The 16,240-nt window shown below is 38.8% G+C and overlaps 1 protein-coding gene across 9 annotated transcripts in view; it reads right to left on the bottom strand.

Moving 5' to 3' along the window:
- Positions 1-16,240, bottom strand: part of LOC106869961 (serine/threonine-protein kinase ULK3) — a 195,236-nt gene that overhangs the window by 150,420 nt on the left and 28,576 nt on the right. For all 9 annotated transcript variants that reach the window (XR_016244447.1, XR_001409483.3, XM_014915938.3 and 6 more), the window contains 2 exons: positions 2,009-2,113; positions 1,122-1,265 (listed from right to left, as the gene is read on the bottom strand). Coding sequence is in view for 7 of the 9 variants with exons in the window: in XM_014915938.3 (XP_014771424.1) it covers positions 1,122-1,265; positions 2,009-2,113 (249 nt within the window). In the remaining 2 variants the exon portion in view is untranslated. The remainder of the gene's footprint in view (positions 1-1,121; positions 1,266-2,008; positions 2,114-16,240) is intronic.

Genomic DNA, 16,240 nt, shown 5'->3' with positions numbered 1-16,240 from the left:
AGTTTGGGAGAAAAAAGGCATTAGGCTGGCCATCAAGTTGAAGATGTACCAAGGAGCTGTACTGCTTACACCATTGTGTGCCTATGAGATTTGGATTGTTTACGAACATCATGCCAAAAAGTTAAACCACTTCCACATGAACTGCCTGAGAAAGATGTTGAAAATCACCAGACAAGACACGGAGGTCCTCTCTCCAGCTGATCTACCAAGCTGAGGTGAGTGTAGGTCAGGTGGGTAGACAACCTTGTTCAAATGCCTTCCCAACAGACTGTTTTACAATGAACTGGTGGAAGGTGAACAGAAAAAGTGCTTTATGGATACACTCAAAGCTTCACTCCAGAGCTTTGAGGTCAACCCTGACACCTCGAAAACACAAGCACAAGACCATCCTACCTGGCAAAGTGGCACCAATAGATGTGCCACAAACAGAGCAGGATTGCAGGGGCATAAAGAAAATGCAAACTGTGTAAGTCCAGAGCCAACTCCTCACCTGGTGGTCCCAACAGATCACCAGTGCCTGACCTGCGGTAGAGTCTTCTGAGCCCGCATCGGAATGAACGGCTACAACCAAGCACACTGTGTCCCATCTTCTCCCACGTGATGTCCTTGGTCATTGTCGTCAACGACGGATAAAATGATAATTTTCCAAAGAAATCGATTGGCCGATTTCATTTGATAGTCAATTTTCGATTTTACAAGGAGTTTTTATCAACTAATAACGTAGATAGTATCAGTTAGTCGAAGCTTTAAAACTTACAATATAGAGATAATACAATAATAATCACTACAAAAAATGTCCCTTGCATCAACTTACAATTAACCTTTTTGTTTTGGTTTTTTTCATATAAGGGAAATAACTCTTCCTTTTTTAAGGAAAAATAATAGCCCTTGATAAAGTAAGCCTTAATAATAATTAAAATTGGAGAAAGCATGTGTAAGAGAGAAATGGCTAAATAATGCAATACAACTGCTTGGTACACCCTCAACTTGGTGGTCTACCAATTTTATCAATGAGAATTTTCAATCAAAAACTAACATTTAAAAACACATTAATAAAAAAACAAATAAGATAGTTGAAAATACACAAATGAAACATAAATAATACTTCAATTATTATTTACCATAAAAAATGACGCCTATAGACCACAGGTCCACTCGACTGTCATATTTCCGCTTGCAGAGGATTTCTGGTGCCATATATAATAAAGAACCTCTCATAGAATGCATTTCAGTACCTTCTAATATATGTTTAGCAAATCCAAAATCTGAAAAAGAAATTATGATATATCTTAAATGATAACTTCTTAGATTGGTTTGAGACTACATATCTATCTGGAGAAGTAAACCTAATATTTACCTGGTACTTATTTTACTTGATTCTTGAGCCTAAGTAGCCTCTGCAGTATTTCACCTCATAATGGAGGGAATCAAATTAAATACTGTTTAGCATTTATCTTGTATTTTGCTATTTCCATCTTATAATTATTGTAAGATGACAAAAATATTTAAGAGAGAATATAGTCACATGCATAAAATTATTTTCCTAACAACTCCAGTAGTTATCATGCTAATTACATCTCCATCAACTCTTACATCTGTTGTGAGCAGACCAGATTTTTCATAGCATTAAGTGGATGAAAACATAAATCTTCACTGTTTATTGTAGGCAACATTTCTTGAAGACTGGATGTCTGTCCTCAACAGTTAGCTGAATTTAGGTGCATTTTATGTGCTACTTAAATACATAAATTACACAAGATGAGAAGAATGTAAGATATTAGTGTAAACAGAGTGATTTTAAGGAAGAGTTATTGACTGAGAAGCTCTAGGTATATGGAAGGCAAAATATGCAGAGCAAACCTGTTTTTCTCAAGACTATGTTGGCATGGACATAAAACCAATTTACAGATTCAGTTTTACCAGGCATTGACTGACAAATCCCCAACTTTGTTAGAGATTGTAATGTTTTACACTGCAAGTAGTGGTGGTTGTAAGAAAGAAGATTTACCTGCAATCTTTAGTATTGGGTTCTCTGAGGAAGTTAAGAGTATGTTCTGTGGTTTTAGGTCCATGTGAGCAACATTATTACTCCATAAAAAATGAATGGCAAGTGCTGTAAATGAACAAATCACATATAATAATAATTTATAATGTTTCTAGGTCACACTGGTGAAGAGAGACTGAAATGATAGAAAAGAAGTGAGTGACAGCCAAATGTATTTGAGGAAAAATGAAACAATTTACAAATAAATCATTTGAACTTATAAACATTTCCAATTTGTTCTGTTCTGGCTTTTCTCACTCACTTTAACCCCTCATCACATAGCATAAAGGTGCCTCTTTCTCCCACTCTGTCAAAGGAGGATCTTGGTCTTGCAGGCTGGATGACAACCCCATTAGTACTGGTGCTATGAAAACATGCACCCACTCAGTACATGCTGCAAAGCTTGTTGGCATTAGGAAGGGTATCCAGCTGTAGAAACTATGCCACAGCAGATACTGGAATACAATGCAGTCTTAGGACTTATCAGATCCTCTCAAACCATCCAGGCCATACCAGTATGGAACATGTATGTCAAGTGATGATGATGGTGGAATTAATCAGGCAGTCTGAAAATTCATTTTATTGCCCTTACACACACACACACACACACACACACACACACACACACACACACACACACACACACACACACACACACACACAAGAGCATGCATATGAGCATGTGTGTGATCATGAGTTCTCTTATGGATTTCCTTCTGTGTTCTGGAACAGACTTACTTCCAGAGAAAACAATTCTTCCAGTTTCATTTCACTACCAAGTTTCTGGCAGACGTTGACCTTTGTTGAATTCAGGTGGATCATAAAATGAAAGGTGTCTGAATATATTAAATTTCACACATACACACATAAACAGATATGATATAGCAATTAATTTTGAAAGAAAAGACTTTAATATAATATTTAATATAATTTAATACACACTCACATACACACACAACTATCATGCCATGTGAAGACAAGGAGACATACACATATGATAAACTTCATTCAGTTTCCATCTACCAAATTTATTCACTCAGTCTCAAAACTGCTGCTAAGAATCTAAGAGAAAAATATTCAAAATCCTATTTTCCAGAATATAGGCTTTATGTTTTATATTTAAATGTGTATGTCTATGTTCATGTGTTTGCATGTATGTATGTGTAAGTATAATGACTCTATTTCTGTCTATCAGCCCCTTCACCCTTATTCGTTCATTCCACTGTTCGTTCTTTTGTTCCCCCTCGTGCACATTTCTTTGCCTTCTCTGCTCCCTCCACTTTTCACTTCACTGTGTCCCTGTCACTTTTTCTCGCCTCTCCTTAATTCCTTTGTCCTTCTGCCTCTACCTCTCTCTCTCTCTTCCCAAGTGACTGGTGTTCGGCCAAGCTTGACCTTTCTTTCTTGGGTGGCTGTTGAGTGTGCAACATCGTTATTCCTCCCTGTGCCTGTGAAATCTTGTATCCCGGTTGTAAGGCATTATTTCCATACATGCCAGCTTAATTTTATTCGTCCTTAGTCGAAAGACATCTGTTGTTTTGTCCTGTTATTATTCCTACTGTATTTGTGTAACATTGTTCGTTTTTTTCCCGTCCTTGTTTTTGTATACATTCGCTGCTTTCTTCCAAGGGATCTAATGCTCTTTGCTTAGTTTTTCCTTGGGGCTGACCAGATTGGAGCAATATCGAGAATAACCAGCTGAAATTGCAGCAAAGATAATCTGAATGACTTGTCCGTGTTTTTTTTGTATAGTCTATCTGGATGTTTTGTCCCTTTCTTGTATCACCTAACTGTCTTGATGTTTTGCGTTCTTGTCCCATTCTGTATTATATATATATATATATATATATATATATATATATAGAGAGAGAGAGAGAGAGAGAGAGAGAGAGAGAGAGAGAGGGAGTGTACCATGCAAAAGTCTTCAGTCACTTTAAACTATTGTAAATTTCTACTAGTTTCCAACTTATAAGTGGATGTTTTGCATTGTCTCTTTATAGATGAAATATTGGCCCTGTTGGTGTCATTTCCATACCTAATCATTATATTTTGTAGTAGGGATTCTGAATGAGAGGGAAAGATGCGAGACAACTGCCAAAAATCGCTATGCAAAAGTTTTTGGCCACCTCACACCAATCAAGATACAGCATTTTAAAACAGAAAAATGTCTATTATGAAAATTTATTACATAATGTTTATTTCAAGAAGTTACTGTACATTGTTAATATTTTGTATGGCTTCACTTAGCTTGAATAATTGCTTCAATGTACCTGGGAAGAGATGCGTACTAATCCTTCACCATCTTCACAGGTATGAGATGCTATTCTCTGAGACTGAGCTCCCACAACTCTTCAAGATTGTATGGATTCTTCTGATGAACTCTTCTCTTTAGTTCTGTCCACATTAGCTCACAGATATTTAAGTCAGGGCTCTGAGATGGCTGATCTTTCAATACTTTAACATCTTCATCAGCCAGGCTCAGTCGTGTTGCATGCCATCTGTGGCATGGAGCTCCATCATGCTGAAAAATCTCACCTTCATCCAAGTCTGGTATCAAATTGTCCTTCAGCAACTGGATGTATTTGGCACTATTCAAGTTCAACTTTCTTGAAACATCACTTTTTATGTATCCCCAAAGCTTCAGACTCTTACCCTCAAACTTCACTGTTTTCATCATGTAACATGGGTTGTTTTGCTTTCCTGGAGGCCTTCTGACAAATTCTTGCTTATTACAAAGTGAAACAACCCATGTTACATGATGAAAACAGTGAAGTTTGGGGGTAAGAGTTTGATGCTTTGGAGGTACATAAAAAGTGATGTTGAAGAAAGTTGGTAAAAACTGATGGTAACTCGAATAGTGCCAACTACATCCAGTTGCTGAAGGACAATTTGATGCCAGACTTGAAGGAGGAGAGATTTTTCAGCATGATGGAGCTTCATGCCACAAATTATGTACAACACAACAGAGTCTGGCTGATGAAGGTGTTAAAGTATTGAAAGATCAGCCATCTCAGAGCCCTGACTTAAATATCAGTGAGCTAATGTGGACAGAACTAAAGAGAAGAGTTCATCAGAAGAATCCATACAATCTTGCAGAGTTGTGGGAGCTCAGTCTCAGAAAATGGCATCTGATACCTGTGAAGATGGTGAAAGATTTGTACGCATCTCTTCCCAGGCGCATTGAAGCAATTATTCAAGCTAAGGAAAGCCCTATTAAATATTAATATTGTACAGTAACTTCTTGAAATGAACATTATGTAATAAATTTTCATTATAGACATTTTCTGTTTTAAAACAATGTATCGGCTTATGTAAGGTCGCCGTAAACTTTTGCATGGCCATTTTTGGTGGTCATCTCTCATCTTTCCTTCTCATTCAGAACTCCTACTACAAAATATAATGATTAGGTACAGAAATGACTTCAACAGAGCCAATATTTCATTTGTAAAAAACGCAATGCGAAACATCCACTTATAAGTTGGCAATTGGTAAAAATTTACAATGGTTTAGAGTGGCCGAAGATTATTGCATGGTACTGTATGTATATATATATATATTATATATTTATATAAAGAGCATTATTACAGAAAATAATAACGCCACACAGTGGACTTCTCAAAATAACCACATTTAGTACCTAATGCGAGGAAAAACAACCAACAGAAGACGACCAACTTTCTTTTAAATAACTGTGTATCGGCCGATTTCGCGATTACTAGAATGAATCTAAATTTCGTTCATCAGCACAGTATTGTCCCAAAAATATATATAAACAGAATTATTTATATTTATATATATTTTTGGGACAATACTGTGCTGATGAACGAAATCTAGATTCATTCTAGTAATCGCGAAATCGGCAGATACACAGTTAAGTTTATTTAAAAGAAAGTTGGTCGTCTTCTGTTGGTTGTTTTTCCTCGCATTAGGTACTAAATGTGGTTATTTTGAGAAGTCCACTGTGTGGCGTTATTATTTTCTGTAATAATGCCCTTTATATAAATATAAACGAATAATTATATTCTTGGGAATAGAAATTTCCCTTATGAATTTTTTTACACATTGGGACTCTCACTCAGACGAAAAGGCAGACTGTATGACGCATGCGTACGAACAACCATGCTACATGGCAGTGAAACATGGGCTGTAACTGCTGAGGACATACGTAAGCTCGCAAGGAATGAAGCCAGTATGCTCCGTTGGATGTGTAATGTCAATGTGAATACCTGTCAGAGTGTAAGTATCTTGAGAGAAAAGCTGAACATTAGAAGCATCAGTTGTGGCGTGCAAGAGAGACGATTGCGCTGGTATGGACATGTGGTGAGAATGGAGGAGGATAGCTGCGTGAAAAAGTGCCACACCCTAACAGTTGAGGGAACCCGTGGAAGAGGTAGGCCCAGGAAGACCTGGGCTGAGGTGGTGAGGCAAGACCTTCGTACATTGGGCCTCACCGAGGCGATGACTACTGACCGAGACCTTTGGGAATGTGCTGTGCGTGAGAAGACCCGGCAAGCCAAGTAAGATCGTTGCCAGTGCCCCTGGACTGGTTCTTGTGCGGGTGGCACATGAGATGCACCATTTTGAGCGTGGCCGTTGCCAGTACCGCCTGACTGGCTCCTGTAGGATCTTCGAGCGAGATCGTTGCCAGCGCCCCTGGACTGGCTTGTGCGGGTGGCACATAAAAGACACCATTTCGAGCGTGGCCGTTTTCGTGCGGGTGACACGTAAAAGCACCCACTACACTCTCTGAGTGGTTGGCGTTAGGAAGGGCATCCAGCTGTAGAAACTCTGCCAAATCAGACTGGAGCCTGGTGTTGCCATCCGGTTTCACCAGTCCTCAGTCAAATCGTCCAACCCATGCTAGCATGGAAAGCGGACGTTAAACGATGATGATGATGATGATGATTGGCTTCTTGATAAAATTCTTGTAAAAGAGTTTTATCCCTTTTTGAATTTATTTATATATATATATATATATATATATGTTGTTACGTAAGTAAAACGTTAATGTTCGAAACTGCAGTCCATAGATAATTCTTTATTCTGCATATTTCTCATTTCTGGTGTTTTAGCGAAATTTTTCTGGAGAACATTATTTTTCTTTATGGTTGGGTCATTGATGACCTCTTTCTAGCATATTGAATGTCCACCTAGTGGTCATCCCTTATACACGTGTAGTACAATTTTTTTCGAATTTTTAAATTTTTTATATGCTCGGCCACTTGGTTTTAAATTGAATTAATATTCAATTCATCACCCTATCTATATAAATAATAATTCAAATAGTTATGTTCTCCAGCCGGCAACATATACTGCAGTGATTTATTCTCTGCAGAATTGTTTCCAGAATTTTGTGCGCCGGAGCTGAGGCATTTTGAAAAATAGCCCCAATGTAATCATTAGAACTATATGCAAGTCTTATTTCATGAAGACAATTTGTGTATAGTTCTGCAAATTATATTGATTCTAGAACATCTATGCTGATGAGAACACGGATGTTGTTATGTACGGCTATTGTTACGTAAGTAAAATGTTAATGTGCGAAACTGCAGTCCATAGATAATTCTTTATTCTGTATATTTCTCCTTTTGTCCTGTTCTGGTGTTTTTGCAAAATTTTTCTGGAGAACATTATTTTTCTTTGTGGTTGGGTCGTTGATGACCTCTTTCTTGCATATTGGATGTCCACCTAGTGGTCATCCCTTATACACGTGTAGATAGATAGATAGATAGATAGATAGATAGAAACATATATACATATTCATTCATTCTTTTACTTGTTTTGGTCATTAGATTGCAGTCATGTTGGGGCACTGCCTTGAAACATTTTAGTCAAACAGATTGACAGTACATATATCTTTAAGCCTGGTACTAATTTTATTGGTCTCTTCTGCCGAACTGCTGAGTTATGAGGACATCAACACACCAACATTGGTTGTCAAGGCACATACACACATACAGAAACATATATTCATATACAATTGGCTTCTTTCACTTTCTGTCTATCAAAACCAATCACAAGGTTTTTACATATATTTATACATAAAGAATATGAGGTCTTCAGTTCACTAAACGAAAAGGTATGCTGGGTAAGTGCTATAGTAGGTCAACCATTAGGTTTCAAGATCACAACTAAGGCTGGATTCAGGGATCCATGTTAGGGTCCTGTTATAGCAGGTATATATAATATTAGAGAAAAAATCAAAACCAAGGCAGAACAAGTATTTCAAGTCATTTAGAATAATTTAATTTGAAGTCTTACAGCTGTTTTTAGGACAACTCAAATGGTAGGTTAGCATCAGAGACAAGGTATGAATATTTTAGACGAGGAAAAATGTACAGCTTACAAGGCATAAAGTTCACAGTTTATAAGGAATAAAATAGAAGAATAAAGGAGTAAAATAGAAGAATAAAGGAGTAAAATAGAAGAATAAAGGAGTAAAATAGAAGAATAAAGAGTAAAAGTAGTTAGAGGAATATAGACAGGAGAATAATGTTCACAACTCATCTTTTTCCAGAGGATATGGATGTTGGTCGGTACTTCCATGAAGGTACAGGTCTTGAGTTAAAATTCCAGGTAAATCCAGGCAGTATTTTGAATGTATTCATATTGTAAATGTCTATACAGAAAGTATGATGGACATAAATGGGCTTTGTGAGAGAGTGTATGAGAGAGGGAGAAAGAGAGAAAGAAAGATCGGAGAAAGAAATAAAAAATAAGATAGTGGTAAAAGGGTAAAAAATAAGAATAAATATATGCATACATATATATATATATATCATGTGATTGATCAGACTATCAGATGCTACTGCACATCACTGGTCATAATGCATTTTGCATCGTTTTAGCCTTCGAATGATGCCACCCAGCTGGCTAGGTGAGCAAGCCAACATTCGCTGCTGACAGAAAGCAGGACTGGAGCAACATGAAATGAAGTGTTTTGCTCAAGAACACAACACATTATCCAATATATATATATATTCACTATGATAAATCGCTAGCCACTAAACCTTTTTTTATTTTCTCTCCCTGTTTATTTCTGTGTTCCTTTCTGTTGAAGAGCGTAGGCTCAATATGTAAAAGGCTTTCTCATTTCCCGAGCATTAAACTAATACATCTGTTTGTTGTTTACACACCTGTCTTCATCTTTTGTTTTTTTTTGTAAATTTTCACTATATATATATATATATATATATATATACATGTATTGGGTTGGCAACTAAGTTCCCACTATTTTTTTTTTAGTTTAAATTTTTCAAAATGTTTGATAAAAAAATAATAACTAATTATTCAATAATGTATTCACCCTTGTTGTTTACAACTTCTTCCCAATGTTCAACAAGATTTTCAATACCTCGTTTGTAGAAATCACCCGATTTTGACTTGAAAAATTGATCCAACCAAGCCCTCAATTCTGCATCAGTATTGAACAAAACTCTGTGCATAGCATTTGAAGGAGATCGAAAGAGGTGGAAATCCATTGGTGCCAAATCAGGAGAGTACGGTGGGTGTGGCAGCACTTCCTAGCCATGTGTTTGAATGGCTTCCTTGGTCAATACTGGTGATATGAGGGCTGGTGTTGTCGTGCAGCTGAAGAACTCCATGCTGCCAATTAGTTCTTTTCTCTTGAATAGCCGTGCTGGCTCATTCCAATTGTTGAACATAGAGTTTTGCGTTGACCATTTAGTTCTGTTCAAGCAATTTGTAATGGATAATCCCTTCCTAGTCCTATCATACACACAACATCATTTTACGCGGATGATCTTGTTTCACATATGGTGTTGCTTGTTTACAGGGGCTAAGCCATTCCTTACGCTGCTTCATATTGGTGTACAGGCACCATTTTTCATCGCCAGTAACGATTCGGTAAAGAAATTGTTGCTTGTGTCCATGAGTTGAGTGGTGACAAGCAAGCAAACCAGTGGAGATTGTGGCTCGTTGATTTTTGTTGTTGTCATTTAAAGCATGCAGAACCCATGCTTCATACATCTGAACCTTTCCCATCGAGTGAAGATGCTTCTCTATAGCAGTGTGGGAGCATTCCATTTTCTCTGCCAGTTCCCTTGTCGTTTGACGAGAATTTTCGTGCAAATGTTGGTTTAATCGCTCTTCATTGAACTCAACTGGACGGCCAGAACGAGGTGCGTTTTTGAGGTCAAAATTTCAATTTTTGAACTTGGCATACCAATCACAAGGTTCAATTTTTGAACTTGGCATACAATCACAAGGTTCTTTCAGCTATGGCACCCTCTCCATACACAGCACAAATGTCGCGAGCAGCTTTTGCAGCCTTAGAACCTTGATTAAAATCATAAAGAAGGAGGTGTCGAAAATGCTCATTTTTTTTAACTTGGCATTCCAATTGAATGATCTAAAAATAAACAAAAATTAACTAAAATTAACTAGAAAAAGAAAAAAAGATTCCAAAATGATTCAAAAATAGAATTCTCAAAAAAAAAAAAAAATGGATTCCAAAATTTAAAAACGCAATAAATTCCAAAATTTAAAAAAACGGCAGGAACTTAGTTGCCAACCCAATATATACAGTAGTACCTCAGTTTTTGAACAACTCTGATTGCGAATAAATCATGTTTTATATTTATATATATATATATATATATATATATATATAGATAGATAGATAGATAGATAGATAGATAGATAGATAGATAGATAGATAGATACAGATATATATAAAACACAATTCATTCATGATCAGAGGTGTTTGTAAACCAAGGTACTACTGTATTAAATGAATATGATTTATTTGTGACCAAAGTTGTTCAAAAACCGAGGTTCTACTGTATATATATATATATCGTGGCACTCCATTGGTTACAACAACGAGGGTTTCATTTGATCTGATCAATGGAATAGCCTGCTCATGAAATTAATGCGCAAGTGGCTGAGCACTCCACAGCCATGTACCCTTAATGTAGTTCTCGGGGAGATTCAGTGTGACACAGAGTGTGACAAGGCTGGCTCTTTGAAATACAGGTACAACAGGGTTCACCACCACCCCCTGCCAGAGCCTCATGGAGCTTTAGGTATTTTCGGTCAATAAACACTCACAACGCCCAGTCTGGGAATTGAAACCACAATCCTTTGACCACGAGTCCACTGCCCTAACCACTGGGCCGTTGTGCCTCCACACATACACATATTTATATATATATATATATATATATATATATATATGTATGTATATATAGGTGAGAAAGTTGGTATGTGAAGTTGGTATATATATATGTATATATATATATATATATATATATATACGTGTATGTGTATATATATATATATATATATATATATATATATATACATACATATGTATATACATTCAAACATATACATATATATACATACATATACATACATATATATATATATACATACATACACATACATATATATATATATATACATACACACATACATACATACATATATATATATATAATAATATTAGGGACAAAATCCAAAATTACAGGTAAAAAACTCAATTAAAATCAATTTATAAAAAATTAAAATTAAATTGAGCCTTATAGATAAAGTATATATAAAATATATAGTTTTAGGGAAAATAACCAATTTCCAAGAACTCATCGATGAAAATCCACTATCACATATAGAAAAATTAATAATTAAAAGCACAATAAATGAGTATACTCATTTATTGTGCTTTTAATTATTAATTTTTCTATATGTGATAGTGGATTTTCATCGATGAGTTCTTGGAAATTGGTTATTTTCCCTAAAACTATATATATATATATATATATATATATATATATATATATATATATATATATATATATATATATATATATATATACATACATACATATATATACATGCATACATGCATACATATATATATATTTCATCATCATTCTTTATCATTCAACATCTACTTTCCATGCTGACATTGGATGAACAGTTTGACTGAAAACTGGTAAGCTGGGGAGCTGCACTAGGTTCTGAACTGATTTGGCAAGGTTTCTACTGCTGGGTGCCCTTCCTAACACCAACCAATGAGAGTGTAGTGGGTGTTTTTACATGCCACCAGCATGGGTGCCATTGACCTGACACTGGCATCAGCCACAGTTATGATCTCACTTGGCTTGACAGGTCTACACAAGCATGGTGCATCACCAAAGGTTTTGGTCACTTGTCACTGCCTCCATGAAGGCAGTTTTTACATGCAACTGACACAGGTGCCAATCAGACAGCACTGGCATTGGCCATAGCTAGGATTTCACTTGGTTCAACTGGTCTTCACAAGCCCAACATATCAACCAATGACTGAAGGGTGTTTTTAATGGGCCAGTTACGTAATACTGGTATTGGCCATGACTACAATCTCACTTGGCTTGATGAGTCTTCTCAAGCACAGTAGATTGCCAAAGGTCTTGGTAGCTTGTCATTGCCTATGTGAGGCCCAACATTCGAAGATTGTGCTTCACCATCTTGTCCCATGTCTTCCTGGGTCTACCTCTTCCACAGGTTCTCTCCAGGCCTCATACATACACATCACATGGCCATACCAGCATTGTTGTCTCTCTTGCATACCACATCTGATGCTTCTTATGTCCAACCTCTCTCTCAGGACACTTACACTCTGTCATGCATATACATCATCATCATTATCATCATCATTTAATGTTTGCTTTTCCTGCTGGCATGGGAGCCAGTCAGGTGGTACTGGCATTGGCCACGACAATGACTTCACCTGACTCAATAGGTCTTCTCAAGCACAGTTTATTGCCCAATGATTGAAGGGTACTCTTAAATGGGCCAGGTATGTGACACTGGCATAGGCCACGGCTAGTCTCACTTGGCTTGCTGGGTCTTCTCAAGCACAGCATGTCTCCAAGGGTCTCGGTTGCTTGTCATTGCCTCTGTGAGGCTCAACGTTCGAAGGTCGTGTTTCACCAACTCGTCGACGAGTGACAGGGACCTTCTCTTTGTGGCTGGAGACTTCAACGGTCATGTCGGACGTCGTGCTGGAGGCTTCCATGGCATACATGGAGGCTATGGCTTCGGTTCCCGCAACGAGGAGGGAACCAGAGTGCTGGAGTTCTGTGATGCAACCGATCTTATGGTCTGCAATACCAACTTCAGGAAACCTGCCAGTCACCTAGTCACCTACCGCTCCGGCAGACACTCTAGCCAAATCGACTACATCCTTGCCAGAAATAGGGAAAGAGGGCGGCTTATAAATGCCAAAACCTACCCTGGCGAAGAATGTACCCCACAACATAGATTAGTAGTTAGCGACTTTGGGATCAAGGCAAAATGGGTGCCCAGAATTAGACAGGCTTGGAGGAGAAGGGTGTGGAAGCTTAAAGACCCTGCAAACGGACAGAGACTTAGAGACAAGTTACTTGAAGCATTTAACGAAATAGAAGGGGATATAGCATCATACAACGTGGAAGACAATTGGAGATTTCTGCGGGACAACCTGTTGAAAGCCACCGACCAGATTTGTGGGTGGTGTAAGGTCCCCTCCCGACCCAGAGTAACGTGGTGGTGGAACAAGGAGGTAGACAGGGCTATTAGACAAAAGAAACAGGCTTGGAAGGACTGGAAGAACGGTGGTAGCAGGAAATTGTACCAATGTGCCAGAAGGGAGGCTAGGCGACAGGTTTATTTAGCCAGAGGGGAAGCAGATAAGGAAAGATTTGCCAATGTTCTGCGCCGTGAGGACCAAAGACTCGAGGTATTTCGTGTTGCAAGACAGTGTAGGAGAGAGAATAGTGATGTTGTAGGAGAGAAATGTGTTCGCATGGATGATGGTACACTTGCACTAAATAAGGATGCAAAGAAAGAGGTCTGGAGATGCCACTACGATAGATTGCTTAATAAAGAGAATGAATGGGAGAAAGAGAGCCTGCTGTATGTCGACCCAATAGAGGGACCAGCTATCCGAGTTGATAGTACCAGGGTAGATAAAGCAATTAAGAGTATGAAGACCGGGAAAGCCCCCGGCCCATCAGGAATCACTGCAGAGATGCTCAAAATATCTGGCAGTGTTGGCTATAGCCTAGTCACCCGTATTATGAACCAGGTGATACACGAAGGAGTCATACCCAATGACTGGTGTAGCAGCATCATAGTCAACTGCTACAAAGGTAAAGGTGACGCTTTAGATACAAATAATTACAGAGGCATCAAGCTGTTAGATCAGGTTATGAAAGTTACAGAGAGGGTCATAGCCCAACTAATTAGGGAGCGAATCAATTTAGATGAGATGCAGTTTGGGTTCGTGCCAGGTAAAAGCACTACTGATGCCTTATTTCTAGTGAGACAGTTGCAGGAGAAATACCTAGCTAAGGATAAACCTCTGTACCTGGCTTTCGTTGACATGGAGAAAGCCTTTGACAGGGTCCCCTGATCCCTTATCTGGTGGTCAATGAGGAAACTTGGGATAGAAGAATGGTTAGTGAGAGCTGTGCGAGCCATGTACAGAGATGCTGCCAGTAAGGTGAGGGTTGGAAATGAGTACAGCAATGAATTCCGGGTGGAGGTAGGGGTCCACCAAGGTTCCGTCCTCAGCCCCCTCTTATTTATCATAGTCCTCCAGGCAATCACAGAGGAGTTCAAGACAGGTTGCCCCTGGGAGCTCCTCTATGCTGATGACCTTTCCCTAATTGCGGAGTCACTATCAGAACTAGAGGAGAAGTTTCAGGTGTGGAAGCAAGGTCTAGAATTGAAGGGCCTTAGAGTCAACCTAGCTAAAACCAAAATCCTAATAAGTAGGAAGGTAGATAAAACACAAACCCCTTCAGGTAGATGGCCCTGCTCAGTATGTAGAAAAGGAGTAGGTAGTAACTCTATAAGATATACCCGGTGCAAGCTATGGACACATAAGAGGTGCAGCAACATCAAAGGCAGGTTAACTAGCAAGTTAGTTTTTGTTTGTGGCAGATGTTCAGGTGCAATAAAGACTGTAAACAAACAGGAAACAACTTCTATCTCATTCCAGGGTGAAAAACTAGAGGTAGTCGATAGCTTCCGCTATCTGGGCGACCAAGTTAGTAGTGGGGGTGGGTGCGCTGAAAGTGTAGCTGCTAGAATAAGAATAGCCTGGGCAAAGTTTAGAGAGCTCTTACCCCTGCTGGCGACAAAGGGACTCTCACTCAGAGTAAAAGGCAGACTGTATGACGCATGCGTACGAACAGCCATGCTACATGGCAGTGAAACATGGGCTGTAACTGCTGAGGACATACGTAAGCTCGCAAGGAATGAAGCCAGTATGCTCCGTTGGATGTGTAATGTCAATGTGAATACCCGTCAGAGTGTAAGTATCTTGAGAGAAAAGCTGAACATTAGAAGCATCAGTTGTGGTGTGCAAGAGAGACGATTGCGCTGGTATGGACATGTGGTGAGAATGGATGAGGATAGCTGCGTGAAAAAGTGCCACACCCTAACAGTTGAGGGAACCCGTGGAAGAGGTAGGCCCAGGAAGACCTGGGCTGAGGTGGTGAGGCAAGACCTTCGTACATTGGGCCTCACCGAGGCGATGACTACTGACCGAGACCTTTGGAAATGTGCTGTGCGTGAGAAGACCCGGCAAGCCAAGTAAGATCGTTGCCAGTGCCCCTGGACTGGCTCTTGTGCGGGTGGCACATGAGATGCACCATTTTGAGCGTGGCCGTTGCCAGTACCGCCTGACTGGCTCCCGTAGGATTTTCGAGCGAGATCGTTGCCAGTGCCCCTGGACTGGCTTGTGCGGGTGGCACATAAAAGACACCATTTCGAGCGTGGCCGTTTTCGTGCGGGTGACACGTAAAAGCACCCACTACACTCTCTGAGTGGTTGGCGTTAGGAAGGGCATCCAGCTGTAGAAACTCTGCCAAATTAGATTGGAGCCTGGTGTTGCCATCCGGTTTCACCAGTCCTCAGTCAAATCGTCCAACCCATGCTAGCATGGAAAGCGGACGTTAAACGATGATGATGATGATGATGATAATACAAATATATATACATACATATAAACACACACACACACATATATATATATATATATATATATATATATATATATAAACATACATAAATATATAGATATACAAATCTCTCTCTCTCTCTCTCTATCCATCTATCTGTCTATCTATCTATCTATCTATCTATGTTTTATGTGTGGTAGTCTCTACTGAGTGTTACTTTAAATTACCTATCTTAGCTGTC

The sequence above is a fragment of the Octopus bimaculoides genome, chromosome 15 (genome assembly GCF_046866305.1).
Source record: "Octopus bimaculoides isolate indiv1 chromosome 15, ASM4686630v1, whole genome shotgun sequence".
In the NCBI taxonomy this organism is placed as follows: domain Eukaryota; kingdom Metazoa; phylum Mollusca; class Cephalopoda; order Octopoda; family Octopodidae; genus Octopus; species Octopus bimaculoides.
Note: the sequence above shows the minus strand (reverse complement) of the source record. Positions and strands in the feature narration are given on the sequence as shown.